The following is a 15,690-nucleotide window of genomic DNA, read 5'->3' on the forward strand; positions in this document are numbered from 1 at the left end:
AAAATCTTCGATTAGCAGGACATTTTGGTCCTTCGAGACCAATTTAAGGTCAAAATTAGCAAAAAAAAATGATCGAAAATGCCTCATTTTGCGTGTTTCACGCAAATCCGGGTATTTTTAACACGCAAAAGGAAACATTTCCGATCATTTCTTGTCAATTCTGACCTCCAATTGGATGCAGAGGGCCAAAATGCCCCGCAAAACCCCTAAACACCATTAGGTTTAAAATCGAAGAATTTAAAAAATTCCATTAGGTTTTTGACAACAGGTAGTAAAAAAAACTTTTTTTTTTTTTTTTTTTTTTTTTTTTTTTTTGTAAAACAAACTTTTAAAAATTTTAGCGCTAAAAAAATTTTTTTGGGGGTAAAAGTCAAAAAATCCTAAAAAATAAAAGAGAGAATATAAAACACCAAACCCAACTATAAATAGACATGTTTATATATACAAAAGGAAGGTATTATCTGTCATACAACACCAGAAGAGGGGCGATACAAGGGGCAAACTAAATAGTCAGCTCTCATCATGTATAGGAACACATGAAGTAGAGGAGACCAGCTTCCTTAGCCTATTTAATTTCTTGATGAGGAAAGTAACAGAGACCTCCATGACAAAACATAAGCAGTAAAACAAAACTAATATTACGACGGGCAGCAGAGAGTTGGTAATTCCCCTTTATATGCTGCCTACTAGCTTCATCCATATTCCATACCATATCACAACTGCTTACTATCAACTTTTCCCCTCTTCCTTGATTCCCTCTTTTTTCTTTACTGCAGTTTGGTTGTCTATTTTCTATCATTATTTTGACTTGAGCTAAGGCGATTTTTCAATTTCCTCTCAAGAATGCAGGATAGCAAAAGCTAGCAACTCGGTCCCACGGCAGATGACTGCTCCTCTGAGGCAGCAGGCATTTCGGCATCAGTATAGCCTGGTTTTGCTTCCTCTTCAACACTAATTTTACTCTTAGGTGAGAGACGCTTGACTTCTTCAGATGTGTAGATGAAGATTTTTCTGACCATGCTGCAAAACTCCCTGAAAAATAGACTATCAAGTCAGAAGCAAACATGTATAATAACACACCAAATATTCAAATTGTTGGCTGATAAATTCTTCTACTTAGGCCAAGGCTTTTTATTTATTCCATTTTGTCAATTATTGCCTTTATAGGTAGGTATGTCCATGTGGGATTGGGGAATCTGCGTCAGGAAAAATTCTTATCTAACTTACTGCCATGGATCGTCTCCAACCATCATCATGTCATCCTCATCATCTGTATAGACGACCTGCCATTTCCCTGATGAACAATGAAGCTCCCCTTTAATATCAAACAGCTGCTCCAGTTTCTTAAGGAGGTCATCATAACATTCAAAGCGAGTCAAATCTACTGCCCTCCCAACAGCCACACCTTGCATATGAACCTGAAATAATACCATTAACAGCAATATTAAATACATTTCAATATATTTCAAAAAGCTAGAGAAGTAAAGTCTCCATGATCCACCTTTGTTTCCCTCTTCTTTTAGGACAACAGAAACAATTAATGGGCAAAAGGCTTACCATCTTAGATTCTTAGTTTACAGTGGCAAATAGCTTACCAAAAAAAAAAAAAAAAAAATCATATAACAAGATTCTCTTGGAAAAAATATAAAAATAAGATTAATGGTTCTACAATTCTAAGAATTCAGAATTGAATATTTCAATGCAAAAGTACAAACTATGTTAAAAGTGCCTCGCAGAATCAGAAGCTCATACACTATGATCAACAGAAATCTGGCTTACAATGGCCTTGTAAATAGACAAATTTTGGTACTTTGGTCATGGAATCATCATCATAGTTACTAGCATTAATTTTAAACATTCCTCAATCCTCATCCTAATGACCAAAACTCTTTCACCCAATATATCAGCTAAACAAGATACCAAATAAACAACACCAAGGTAAAACAAAAGCTAACTTCACAATAAACAACAAAAAGAAATCAAACAGCAAAAAGCCCATGGTATTGGAAATAATAAAAAAAACAAACAGACCACCTCACAAACAATCTAAACAGTGCACATTTGACTGCAACCCATGTATCTCTAACTATCATGGAAAAAGAGCTATACTTCAAGGAAGGTGGTCAAATTAGAAATTACAAGGTTCAGTTTAGCCCCATCACACTCTGAAATGTTGTCTTTCTAACCACTTTCGGCAAAACATAGGACACTGATGAACTATTATCATATTTATCAATGAGAAAACAGTTACCTTTGTGCATGTACGGCTTTGCTTATTCAGAGAAGTTTTGTCAGGATCACAACTCAGGGAAGGTACATCAGGTCGATTAACATTGGATCTATCAGATTCAGCTTCCAGCGATGGAACAGGTTGATCCTCACCACCCCTGGTAGAAGTTTCATCCAAATTGGAATGATCAAAAAGCTGAATTCCAAATAAACGGCAGCCAGCTCCACTACTCTTTCTCTTTTCGCCAGATTCTTTGTTTACAACTGAACCAAGTGAATCTGATGCATTTTCTGCTCTATGGGACCAATAAATGGAATGGCTGGATAGCGCAGGAAGGGAACTGTTTGCTGTGAAACCTACTGAACCAGCCTTTGTTACAGAAGAAAACTGATCACGGGTACGGTCGACTTCAGCACAGGCAGCAGTAGGAGATTCAACCGGAGACTTCCAGATTCCTAACAGAACAAGAAGAATAAAGATAAATAGAACAATTTATGTAAAAACATTGACCCAAGCAAAACAAATAGAAATATACCCAGTGCAGACAAATCTGTCGCTGACGATGGCATCACCGCAGGTCGTGGCCGCTTATTCCTCTGAGTAGGCTGGGAGTTGCTAGAACTATTTGCTACTAGCGGTTCCAATTCCCAAGGGGAAACTCTCTCTGGACGCATAATTGATGAAGGTTCATCCCATTGAACCTGCCAAGGGATGCATCAGATATAATGTAGCACTTTATGACACTCGAAACAACTCAATCAATCTTGAAAATAAGTAATATTTTGTGCTAGTAAACTCATCTCACTAGCCTCAAGTTAAAGATGTGTATGTGTAGTGTAGCAGGAGAATATCTCACACCTTTACATGACTGCAAAACTATTTAAAGAGCACTATATGTATTATTCTCAGGAAAGACCTATACCTTCAAAGATCTCCATTCAGAGTTGGCCCAACTTGATGATGAAGTATCATTGACACCAACAATTGTGCCACTGAACCTGTCAGATTACAGAAGCAAGCAGATAAGCAAGTAGATATAGTACAATATAAGGTAGATATAGTACAATATAAGGCAAGGCCCAGCACGATATATACCTTCTCTCAGGAACTTCATCACCTTCGAATCTCATTTTGAACCTCATCCCAACAGAAAGCTTGTGGCTCTTGGCCTCAAGGTACTTGTTCACACTCACAAGGAACTCAGACCTACTAGTTCTGTCACAAGTAAGCCCTTGTCAGAAATTTATGTGAATGGAACAAAGACCTATGGAGTCCAATGATCAAATAATACACTTCATCCATTTCACAAAATTGCAACACTTTCAAGATGCACAATGTTTTGAGTAACAAGAGAGAATGTATAAGGGTTGTTAACCAATAAAAATATAGAATAAGTATAGTTTAAATGTTATAATTTTAGTGATGGAGGAAGTACAGAATACATGCACTAGAAGACCCCCACGAACAAAAAAACAAAAAAAAACAAAGAGAGAGAGAGAGAGAGGTAAATCCCAATTAGTTGAAAGTTTTATCTCTGCTTCTCCATAAAAAACAAGTATGAAGTAATACTGGTTAATGACTGCTTCATTTTGAAAAAAAAATGAAAAATAAAGATAAAGAGAAGCGGTTTTTATATCCAATACTGTTCATACTGTAAAAGATGTCTGATTTATTTTTTAAAAAATGTAAATGTAACCAGAGCAACTAGCATGCTGCACCAAGTAGAGAGCTACAAACACCAACAAAAAGTGATTGATTTTTGCTCTGTTGGAGTGTAGGAGTTAAGTACCTAACAGCTATCTATATGCAGCATTACAAACATATAAAGGATCAAAAGAGAAGAATAAAAAAAAGTAAAACTAACACAAACAAAAAAGAATGATCAAACAACTAACAATATTTAAGGCAAATGATCAAATAGGTGGCATCCAGACATAAGCAGCCATTAACAGAGAAGCTATCCTAGTTTCTAGACTCAATTACCAAGGAGTGGGTCCATCATGGATTCCTAATAGATGTCAGCTAATGATTTCACACATAACAATAAACCTTTATTTAATACTGCAACAAAATGGATACATTTGTGTACTAGAATGTACAAAATGAAATTAAAATTTCATGAACCTTGGCTTGTAGAAAACTGAAAATAAGGTTCCAGTTTGAATTGCATGGGCTGCTGTGGCAAGGACACCAAGGTGCATGCTATGACTAGAAATAACAGAAGATGGCATATTGTTCAACTGCCTCATTACCCTCCTTACTCCAACACGCAATTCTCCATTTTCACCTCTGTCAATAAGTAAATAGGACAGATAAATTTGGTATTAGAAAGTCAAAAAAAGGCAATAATATATCTACTTTAAGATAAAACTCCCCCCCCCCCCCCAAACAAAAAAGGTTAAATAACCAAAACAATATTAGAGAATTTACCTCAAAAATATAAATGCATCCCCAGCAACTAGCTTCTTGGAACTGACAAAAACACTCCACCCCGTAGTCAGTAGATGGCGTCTTGGTTGCCCTGCATAATATCCTTAAAGATAAGCAACTTTTGCAGATTCATAATTTGGTTTCCCATGAAAGCCAAGAGCAGCAAAACTGATTATAGAGTAACAAATAAACGATCACTCTGGTATATGCAGACTTTACAAAAGCATTAAGAACTACGGTATCCATCAATACCTCAAGGAAGTAAAAATGGTCACACGTCATTTTCAGCCATACATGTCTAATAACCTATTAGCAGTAGAAATTTTAATATCTTTGTGATACTACTGCATCTTGGGTCATCGAATTGCCAAGTTGAATCTCATGTAATAGCACCATAATAACACAAAGATCAGGTAAGTAATCCAGCACATCATAATAAGGTGATATAGATGAGAAGTGGAGTTTTGAGTTAGTCAAAAGGATTTCATTCCTATTAAGCAGCTTCTCAAGCTTAGCTTCAGGGCTATCAAGTTCTGCCTAGCAGAGCTTCTAGTTTAGAAAGGACTGCCAATACTTCTTATCAGTGTATGCCAAGGCACACCTAGGCAAAAGGTGACATGCACCTTTTTTTTTACCAAATTTTGTTCTTTTTATTTATTGCGCCTTGTATCAAAAAAATAAATAAATAAAGGGAAATTCTCTTTGGTAATCACAAACTTTTATTTTTTTCTCAATGGTAAAGTCTGAAACTTTTGATTATCAATGGTAATCACGTAGTAATATAACTAGTCAATGGTAACTTAAGTTAAATTATTTGTTAATTCTTTAACCATGGTTTAGTAATTAAAGTGCAAAAAGACACAATTACCCTCATTTAATTACCCCCAACCATTCTTTCTTCTTCCTTTCTCTTTTCCCCTCCATAGTTATTTCTTGTTCCTTTCTCTTTCCCCTTCCCCGCTGCACCCAGCCACCCTCGCCACTACCGCCGCTGCCTCACCTCCCTACCTTGCATCCCTGCCTGTCCATCACCCTTCCCCGCATCCTCCGCCCCTGCCTCACCGTACTCTTTTCCGTCAAAAACCCAGAATTCCCATACTACCTCCCCCGAAAACAACTTAAATCCATACTCAAAATCAACAAATTCGACCCCAGAAATCAACAAATTCGACCCATAATTCAACAAATTCGATCCCAAAAGCAACAAATTCGATTCCAAAATCGACAAATTTGACCCCAAAATCAAATAATTCGACCCCAAAATACTAAAAACTCAAGAACTTACAACCAAAAATCGGGGAAGGAGATGAAATCGGAGAAGGGGGGAGGTGGGTTGTCATTTTTTTAGGGAAGGGAATCGGGGAAGAGGCATATGGTTTAGGCAAAAGAGGGTGGTTGATTGTGGCGTCGGCGATGCAGCTTTGGTGGTGATGAGAGGAGAGCGGATGGTTGATAAAAGGAGGGAGGAGTGCTCGTTTTAGGATTGGGGTGGTGGTGGTGGGTTTTCCGGCGCGGAAGGTGTTAAAACGCCATCATCCGGGTCGAGCTGAGCGCCGGCAGGGAGGGGGGCTGCGCCGCTGCAGTTGGCTGGGGAGGGGTTTGGATTTTTTTTTAAGAAAATAATTTTAAGGGTACTAATGTAAATATATTATTACTTAACCAAGATTAACCCTAGTTAATTGCTTAATGATGTTTTAATATCATTAGTGTTACCATTTGTTTAGTAAATATTAATTTGTGATTACCGTTGATAATAAAAAATTCTAGACTTTACCATTGAGAAAAAATAAAAGTTTGTGATTACTAGAGAGAATTTCCCATAAATAAAATAAAATAAAAAATTCGATTCACTTCAATAAGGTGCACCAAAGGCGCAGACCTTTCTATACATTTCTTCTGATGTTCCAGGCTTTTTTCTTGGTCTTTGTTAAAGAAAGTATCATTCAACATACTTCTCAAAAGAACAACTAGGTACAAAAACACATTGTCAAAGATACAGGTGTGCTCACCTCGAAATATGTGACGGAAATGCCACTCACTACCATGGAGATCTGTAGCCACAAGCTCTTGCCAAGGTGGTTGCTGAGACATATCCTGCAGAGTGAAGAAGTTCAGCATCAAAAGAACAGAATAAAGGAAAAAGTATTATAAGCACTAAATTGTCCATCTTCCCCTTAGAAAGATGTTAATATTATTTTTCTTACTAAGCAAACTAACAGCAAGTTATAGACATTCTTATGCACCTTTACTTAATATCGTCAAGATAACCTACTTTCCTATAACTTTTTTCATTAAACAACGGGGTCCTGAAGAGTACTAGATTGAACAGAAAAGACTAACCAGGGGTGGTAAGCAATCATCTGCATGCCTCCGAAGCACAGAGAATCCACCATGTGTGCTAGTATCAGAAGCTGTTAATGTCTTGCAAAATGAATGCACATTGCACCGTGGAGGATCTGCCACTGGTTCATCAGGCGTTGTAATTTCACTTTGCTGGGAAACAGGAAGACTTTTAATTTTAGATAAACATTGATACTTTTGATAAGATAAACATAAATACTCACATAGCTGAAACAGATAAGGTTGTATAGCCCAAATTAAGCAACAAAATAAACTTGCAAATCAAATTCCTATTGCTCTTAATATCACAAGATATTTGAGCATAAACTTGTTTATATTTTGTGATAGTGAGAGATAATTCAAAGAGAAAGGAGTTGAAATAGAGACTCACATCTCTTTCAGGAACCAGAGTTATCTGAGCATAAACTTCATCTGTTTCAGGTTCAGCCTATACAACGAACATCAAACCAATTTCATCACACACATATCAAAGAAGCCTTAATGAAAGGGGAGAAGTGTAAAGACAAAAGCATCCACCAAGCACAGTGATGGTAACAATACAAACCCGAAGTTCAATATGAGCCACTTTGCAAAGTATTTTAGATGGCAAATTAAATGAAGGCATCTGTTGTTCCAATCCCTGATGTGTTGAGGCTTCAAGCTGTAGATCGAAAAGGGTTATTCACATCAGCAGAACAAAAATGTATAAATCCTTCTCACTTTAAGAAACTTCTCATTTGACCCTATATATATATAAATGTTACAAGCAAAAATTCTGATTTATCCTTATCATCAATGTAAAATCAGTTAAAACACAATTTTGCCCATCAGTTTCTCTCTTTTTCACCCGTATAACTTTCACCCTCATGTCTCTATTCTTGTGCTCTTTAATAGAAGCCATACTTCCATAGCCATGGTTTCATTACCCTCTTTACGCCTCACTTTCTCTCTCCCCCTCCTGAATTTTCTATCTCCACTAGGAAGGCCACTTCCAATAAACCAGATCTAAAATATGAATACCACAAATGGAAAAAAAAAAATAAAAAAAAAAATGAGTTGTATATCATCGCCAACAAAATGAGTTGTATATCATCGCCAACAAAATTTAGAGACCAAACACCTGAACTAAATTTGTCGCTGCATTTTGATACTTGTGGCTATTAATCTTATTCCTCCCACTGACACAACTACTTCACAGATTAATAAGACTTGATTGCTTACAGAGGCGGTGGGGGAGGTTATCCTGAGTGCTACATGCAGGGAAGGGGGCAGAGTAGGAGCAAAAGCCGAGAAGACTATTTTGTTTTCTTCAATGTTAAAATGTAATCTCTAAAAATATCTTTAGTGGCTTGATGTTTTACATTTCTTTCTACCCAAAACACAGCGTCATTTGTTATTTTTCAACAAAAAGGTGAACATTTTTTTTTTACAAAAATTACAAAACTAAATGATGCCGAACACCCCCTCTAAAAAGTACTTGTAACCAGTAAAAGTAGTCGGCAGTAATCATGACATCAGTTGTAAAATTGTAATCAATAAATACAGTTGTATAAATAAAATATGTAAACTCATGCAAAAGTAACACTAGTGAATAGGGGTGTGCAGATTAAGACCAGACTTGAATTCAACTAATGTCACTATCTTTGGTAAATAATTCCTATGAATTCATTAGTTTGGTTATTGAATAAAATGTTAGTTGCCATAACTTTTTTTCTTAAATTTAATGATTTAGAGACATAATTTGTCTCCAGCCTTCCATGGTTACATTCTAAGTTCAAGTAGCAAAGCTTATCAAAGACTCTTACACAATTATTTGTCTAGGCTAGGCAAATAAACTTTTGTATCTCTCCTTCTTCTATATGCCTCTCTAAACTTCAGCATGCAAACAAGTTAGAATAATCCCCCCCCCCCCCTTTTTCTCTCCGGCCCAAAAACAAAAGATAGAGTTCAAGTTATTTCATGAACAATTAAAAAGAAGACATTTAATTATATTTTATTAAAGAGTAGCTTAAAAGAGCATGAATTCATATTTGGATTGTTCACGTATAGAACTGAGGGAGAGTACATAAATTGTACAGAAAATTCATCAATGCGGCAAGATATCCAGAGTTTTGAGCAATAAATTAGAATAAAAACAATATATCCACCTACCTGCTCCATGTGACCTTGAGGAAAGTAGTAAACACGCTCCCCTTGGCGGGGAACATTTACTAGGGGTCCAGCACAGGCATACCAGAGTTCCTTGTACAAAGCATCTGTACAAGATTTGGCATGACATTAAAAATAGGAGGGAAAAATAAACGTGATATATCAGGCAATCACAAGAAACTAGACAGCAGCACCAATATTATCCAAGCTGCTTCCAGCACTTAAAAGGCAGAGCCCATTTTTCCAACAATAAATCAAAACGTGGACAGAGTAGGATAGAAAATTTGGACCCAAAGAAATTTTGACAATTAAATGCACCAACCAAGCCCATGTAACTAGTGTTCAACCTGATATTAAAGAAGTAGACACCAATGCCACGATAATAAACCACCCACCCAACACCCACTGGGCACCAAAATTTCAGAAGAAAAAAATCACAAAATTACTTTTCCACATAGCACAAAATAATTTATGGTTAGAATGTGATAATAAAACTAGTATCAAAAAAAGCATATTTATAGATGATTTAGTAAGTATTATAATAAACAATTAAAAAAAATACATGACTTATTTGTATTAGATATATATATATATATCAATCTCAAACACCAGACCAAAAAAATACATCTTATCTATCTTTTTGGTCTTGGTACCGGATGAAATTCAGTGGATTTCTATCCAAAAGAACCTTTTATGATAATTATGGAGTCACCCAAACTGGAAACACACATTATACACCATAAATGCTCTATCTATTATGGTATTAAACAAAATCTAAAAACTTGATATAGGATCTGTATACAAGCATAAACCAGATCTTTGTGTTAAACTTTAGAAACAATAGTCTGATACAGGTGGTTGACAGTAACACAGAAACTTGGCAAGTAAAACTCTAAATTAGAAAGAAGACAAAGGGAAATGGTAAGAAATATTTTTATTGATGCACAATCCAACATCAAGGACCTAAGTCTAAACCGAATACAGAAAAATGAACTATTCAAAAATAAGATGAGCTAAATTCCATATATAAATTTCACATGTATAAAAGCATATATTGAGAATGAAATTAAATATCTTGAGTGCCTTTCTCACAGCCAATTTTCCTAAAGTGCCTAAAACATCAATTATGCTTATTCGTGTACCCTATAGGATAAGCAAAATTCATAGTACACAGAATGAAAAAGAAAAACAATTCGAACCTTGCTCTGGCTGTCCAGCAGACTGATGAATGCCTTGGAGTGCCATGAGAAGCTACCCAGAGTCACACCAGATCACCCTATTTATAATAAGAATTTCTCCCTGAGGTTGCGTAATGTACAACTTGTTACTGCAAAACGTGTAAGGGACGCTGCGAAATGTAGAACAGGTCACTCTGACATGTTAAACATGAGTACAGCCAACAGGTATTCTATTAGATATTAGACAAGTGTTCTCGGATCACACTTACTAATCAAATTGTGAGTGATTAACAGTAGTTAATTATTACTATACTTCTGACACATGGCACAATTAAGATGATAGATATATTGCAGGGATTAGACTAGGAGTTTATCATATTAGACAACATTGTATCCTTCTAGATTTACGGAATTCATCACAATTGGCACCATTGATCCAATTCAAGTCTAACAAGCAATGCAGTTTAACATTTAAAGATCAGTAAGCTTTACCGGGGATCCGGAATCAAATTTCTTTCACATGCTTTGTATTTCCATCCTCCCCACCCCCCTCCCCCTCGCACCCTCCCTACCCGTTACTCAAAACAACTTCCCTAACTTTGAGGCCTTGAATGGCCCAAAGGAAATAATAATTACAACTGGCTATTATACCAGGGTAGCAAATTATTCGTGAAGAACTATTCCAACTGAATAAATTCTTCAAGACTCCTCCGATATTAACTACACCCAAAACTAAATTGAGATATACACTACCTCCAATTTAAAATAATAGGCAAAGTCATTTTTGGTTGTCACGTTTTCTCTATAACACCTGGTAGTTCATAAAAATCCCCGCCCCCCCATCACTGAGCATTATATCATTTGTGGCCATTGTTTTATATAATCATGCTTTAACAAGACAAAAATGTGTTTACACTTCGTAGTAAATAGTCAAATTCTTAACGAAATGCATGAGAATTACACAAGCAAACAGATGAAAAACACACTGAACTGAACAATACAGAATGTGCATATTCAATAGCCTATAAAGCACAACATACATCCCTCAAACACAGCACCTGTAAGCGAATGGAGCCCATCAATTCGAAACAAACCCCGTAAAATCACCACATATATATCAAATCATCAACCATACATTGTTCATAAAACCCCTAGTAATATTTCACACACAACTACTTAGATCAACAATAATAGTTCACTTTGACATTTGCAACTTTCATCAAGTGAGGTTAACATCAAATCCTAATAAATTTCATCATAGCCCAGAAAATTCCCATCAACACCCATTTCCCAAAAACTTATAAAAATAAATAAATAAAAGCAAAAATTCAGCACTAAATTCAACTTAAAAATAATGCTACAGATTCTAATTAAATTAATTGCTACAACTAGGCTAAAAGATCAAAAACTACATACCTCAACAAAAGGAGGACCGATCTGAACTAAAATTAGATCAAAATGACCCATAAATCAAGCTCCAATTTTAATTAAATATTAAAAAAAAATAGGATACAAGTACTAAAATCAGCTATATATCTCAGAAATTCAACTAAATAAGCAAAAATATATATATATAAATCTGAGGGAAAAAACTTACGGGAAATTAGGTAGAAAAAAAAATAGGGTTTTGAAAAAGAAAAAAAAACAGAAAAAAGGAGAGAGAAAATGAATGGAAAAAAAAAAAGAAGTGGGTGTGGGGGGAATTGGGAGGTGAAAGGGTTGTCTGCAGGAAAGAGATGTGGATTTGGATCGTCTTTGCCTGGTCGAAGCCGACAGCTCCTTCCCCTCCCTTCAATTATTAATTTATTTTATTACACCAGTCAATTATTACTTTTTTTTTTCAATTTTTTTTTTCACTGATAATTGACTGAGTGCGTGCTTCCTACAGGCAACTGTATCGTGCATCGTACAGACATTTCTCGCATATAAATGTAAAGAACATAGTTGTAGTGAAAGTAAAAGGCTAGGGCTTAGGGGTACACTAGGTGTACAAGATTCCTTTTGTACACCACCAATAAAAAAAAACGCCAACTCATCAATGTAATAATGGAAACTAAAAAAAGAAGAGGGAAAGATGAGCGCCAAAATTTTCAGCCTAGGCGCCATTGTGAGGAAGGTGAGCGGCAAAATTTTCAGTGGGCGGCAACAATTAATGGATAATACACCATTAATTTCCCAATTAAGCATCAAAATTTCCCATCTTCTCCCCCAAAATTTCATCTTTTCCCCCAAAATTCCTTGGCGAAGAACACATCCAATTTGAATAAAGGAAGAATTGTGAAGAAATTATTCAAGTGTGGATATTAATTTCGTCAATCAGTTACAAATATTCGCAGGTAATCTTGTTAGTTGCTGAATTGTTTCATTTAAAATTCCTAGTTTGATGATATTGATAATTTAGGGTTTTCATTGTTTGATTTTGAAGTAGATGATTTTTGGGTAAAAATTAGGTTTTTATAAAGATTGAATTGAAAGGTTAAATCGTTTAGATTAATAGATTGATTTGTATGTTGTCTTTGGTTTTGTTTCTTGTGAGATGTTATTTAATTGAAGGAGTTTTCTGGGTTCCATTGTAATTGAAGCAATTGTTAAATGGAATCGAGGTTTATTTGCTGTCAATAATTTTATAGCATCTGCTTTTTATACGTAGGATCATTTTGTCAATATTAAATTATAATATAATTTTATAGTATCTTTTTTTATTTTGTTGAATCTAAAATAAATAACAATAGTGTGTTTGACATTGCGGCAGTGAAATGGAATGCAAAAACATGTCCCCTCATTTGAACATTAATCTTAATGAAGTGATAAACGATGTGATTAGCTCAAACGGAGATGCAGATCGAATCAAACGATGTAACAGAAGAAGAAGCAACAATGCATGCCATTCGATTATTAATGAAGAAGCTGAGGTTACTAACATTAGTAATGAAGAGATTAAGGTTGAGGTTAATAACAATATAAATGAACATGATTCTCATAATCGGTCAAACGGAGAAGAACAAGTCAGTCGTACTCCGGCTGTGGGTATGTATCTTGCAAGCGGTGAAGAATTTACAAGGTTTTGCCATATGTATGTCTTTGAGAAAATGTTTGTATGTGTATGAATTAGATATGAATCAGTAAGGCAATATTTAAATTGATCCTGTTAATACCATTTTGATGTTGTTTAAATTCGGAAAGATGTTGTTTTATGGAATTTGATGCTCAGAAATGCGGAAAGGTTTTGGGTTTGTAGTGGGAGTTTCATAATTTCAGATTTAAAGAAACCAGACCTCGAACTGTTTTATTGACGATTGGTAATATTAGTATTTAAAAGTATTAATTTTTTTTGGACGTTACTATTTATGGGTAATAGGTGAATGAAATATAAAATGCAAACAAAAATAATAATAATAATTGGTATATTGAATTTAAATTAATCATGACTCGGATTGTTTTATTGATAATTAGTATCATTGGTATTTAAAAGTCTAATTTAAAATGGGAAACATTAGTATTTATGGCTATTATATATGTGAATGAAAACTAAAAATAAACCCAAAAAAAAATGGAGTAGTTTGGATTCGAACACGGATCACTTATACATAATAGGAAAGCATTCACCAACTACACCAAGGGGTATCAGCACATATATTATCGTATTATTTATTTATTTGTACTATTTATATTAATGTCAAATATATTGGATGATTCTATTAAAGACAATATGATTCCTTAAATGGTAATAATACGCTTATTAATATATTATGATGATTGTTGTATGTTGTTGTTTGGTTTAATAATGTGTTTCAACAAAAAAAAAAAAAAAAAAAAAAAAAAAAAAAAAAAAAAACTTAAATATATTAACCAAAGATATTTTAATCGGCGGTCAAATTTAAAACTATTTCAATTGCACACCGTCATTCGTTAAGGGTTTGTTCTCTTCGCCTTATGAAAAAAAAAATTTAGGTCTAATAAGTTCAGATTAGTTCAAATAAGTTATAATAATGTCCAATTAGTTAAATAAGGTCTAATAAGTTACTGTAGACACCCATTTGTGTCTCCCCAAAACCAAACCCAGTGATGAATACCTTTTGCGTCGAACCATAATCGAATGAGGTGAAAGTGTGGAAAAGTCAAGTGTTGCGGTTAATTTTTATTAAAATCCTTCTTTCTGTTTTCGAAAACCCAATCTATTTTATAAAAACGTCCAATCCAGTTTAGTTTGGTCAATGATAAGGGTCCAATAATGGTGTAGTTGGATGGGGCTTTAAAATAACTTTCCAACGATATATTATAAGCCCAATTCCAATGAATAATGAGGATGTTATGGCCAAAATACTAAACTGGGCTCAAACCGGATTTTACCTACGACCCAATGATCATGAGGAGGGTCAAAGGGTTTAATCCTATTCCTAAACTAATTAGGATTGATTAGAATCTTCTATAAGTTTCTAAAATATCTTAATTATCCTTTTTTGAAAAGATAAGATCACGGAATTTGACTTGAATATAAACTTTCTTTTTTAAAAACTTTCCTAATTTTATTCGGATTTAAAGATGTTCAAAGATAGTCAGATATTATTTTCGTGCCTCATATTTTTTATCCAAATTTTATATGGTTGGATAGATCTTTAAATTATCTTTCTAATGATATATTATAATATTAAATCCGAGCTATAACAAAAAAGATATGAAAGATATACGAAACTCTATCCAAAACTGACACCCTTCCACTATTTCGACCATATCTTTTTATCTACAAAAGATTTTAATCTGATTCATCAAGAGCTTTCCAACGACATATTATATGACTTATTTGGACTTTTAGATCAAAAGATATGATAAAAACAAAATCCGCAAAAAACTGTCTTGTCGCGAAACGACAAGCCTGTCGCCTCGCGACAAGATAAATTTCTGGTGACAGGTCTAGTTTTCTGGCGACAGGTCTAGTTTTCTAGCGACAGAGTGGAGTTTTATATATTCGAGTCAACTAAGATAGTTTAGGGTGGGTTACTCCTTGTACCTTGAGAGATAGTATCGAACGCATATATTCGCCTAAGCTCATTCAACATGCACCATCAAACACTTCGATTCCTTTTTTCGCGTCTTTCTTTTTCGCGAGAAAGTTGGTACCCTCCACAAAAATGACGGAAAATTTTTGCTTTTTTGCATTTTTGAGTCGCACATTAAACACGAGTCATGTACATTGAGTCATGTTGTGTCATATCACATTGAGTGGAGTCTAACACATGTGTCAAACGATTTGAGTCGAGTCATGTCAAATCAATGAGTCAAGCAACACTAAGCCTTAGGTCAACCCTAAGATAATAAAAGATGAGCAAAGTCCTATAGTCTGAAATATAGATGCAGGTACATTCC

The 15,690-nt window shown here is 34.8% G+C and overlaps 1 protein-coding gene across 4 annotated transcripts; it reads right to left on the bottom strand.

The window, feature by feature from the left end:
- Window positions 1-402: 402 nt before the first annotated feature.
- On the bottom strand, window positions 403-12,066 carry LOC145602132 (auxin response factor 1-like). 4 transcript variants are annotated; one of them, XM_081658294.1, is made up of 15 exons: window positions 11,924-12,066; window positions 10,348-10,496; window positions 9,152-9,255; window positions 7,566-7,661; window positions 7,392-7,448; window positions 7,001-7,153; window positions 6,670-6,754; window positions 4,661-4,751; window positions 4,355-4,519; window positions 3,326-3,445; window positions 3,153-3,228; window positions 2,766-2,931; window positions 2,252-2,685; window positions 1,228-1,418; window positions 403-1,032 (listed from the first exon to the last, which is right to left on the bottom strand). In XM_081658294.1, the coding sequence occupies exons 2-15, from the start codon at window positions 10,391-10,393 to the stop codon at window positions 861-863; spliced, it is 1,956 nt and encodes a 651-aa protein (XP_081514420.1). In that variant the 5' UTR covers window positions 10,394-10,496; window positions 11,924-12,066; the 3' UTR covers window positions 403-860. The 4 variants fall into 4 exon arrangements, with proteins under 4 accessions (XP_081514420.1, XP_081514421.1, XP_081514419.1 ...); XM_081658295.1 differs by having other exon boundaries at window positions 10,348-10,475; window positions 11,743-12,057; XM_081658293.1 differs by having other exon boundaries at window positions 10,348-10,520; window positions 11,743-12,057.
- Window positions 12,067-15,690: the final 3,624 nt, after the last annotated feature.

Source organism: Chenopodium album, chromosome 21 (genome assembly GCF_948465745.1).
Source record: "Chenopodium album chromosome 21, dcCheAlbu1.1, whole genome shotgun sequence".
Lineage (NCBI taxonomy): Eukaryota > Viridiplantae > Streptophyta > Magnoliopsida > Caryophyllales > Amaranthaceae > Chenopodium > Chenopodium album.

Coding starts and splice junctions, on each gene's coding strand:
- LOC145602132 (XM_081658294.1), bottom strand. CDS start 10,393: ATGGCACTCCAAGGCATTCATCAGTCTGCTGGACAGCCAGAGCAAG. Junction 7,449..7,565: donor TGGCTCATATTGAACTTCGG/GTTTGTATTGTT, acceptor TTCGTTGTATAG/GCTGAACCTGAAACAGATGA. Junction 7,154..7,391: donor CTCTGGTTCCTGAAAGAGAT/GTGAGTCTCTAT, acceptor CCTGTTTCCCAG/CAAAGTGAAATTACAACGCC.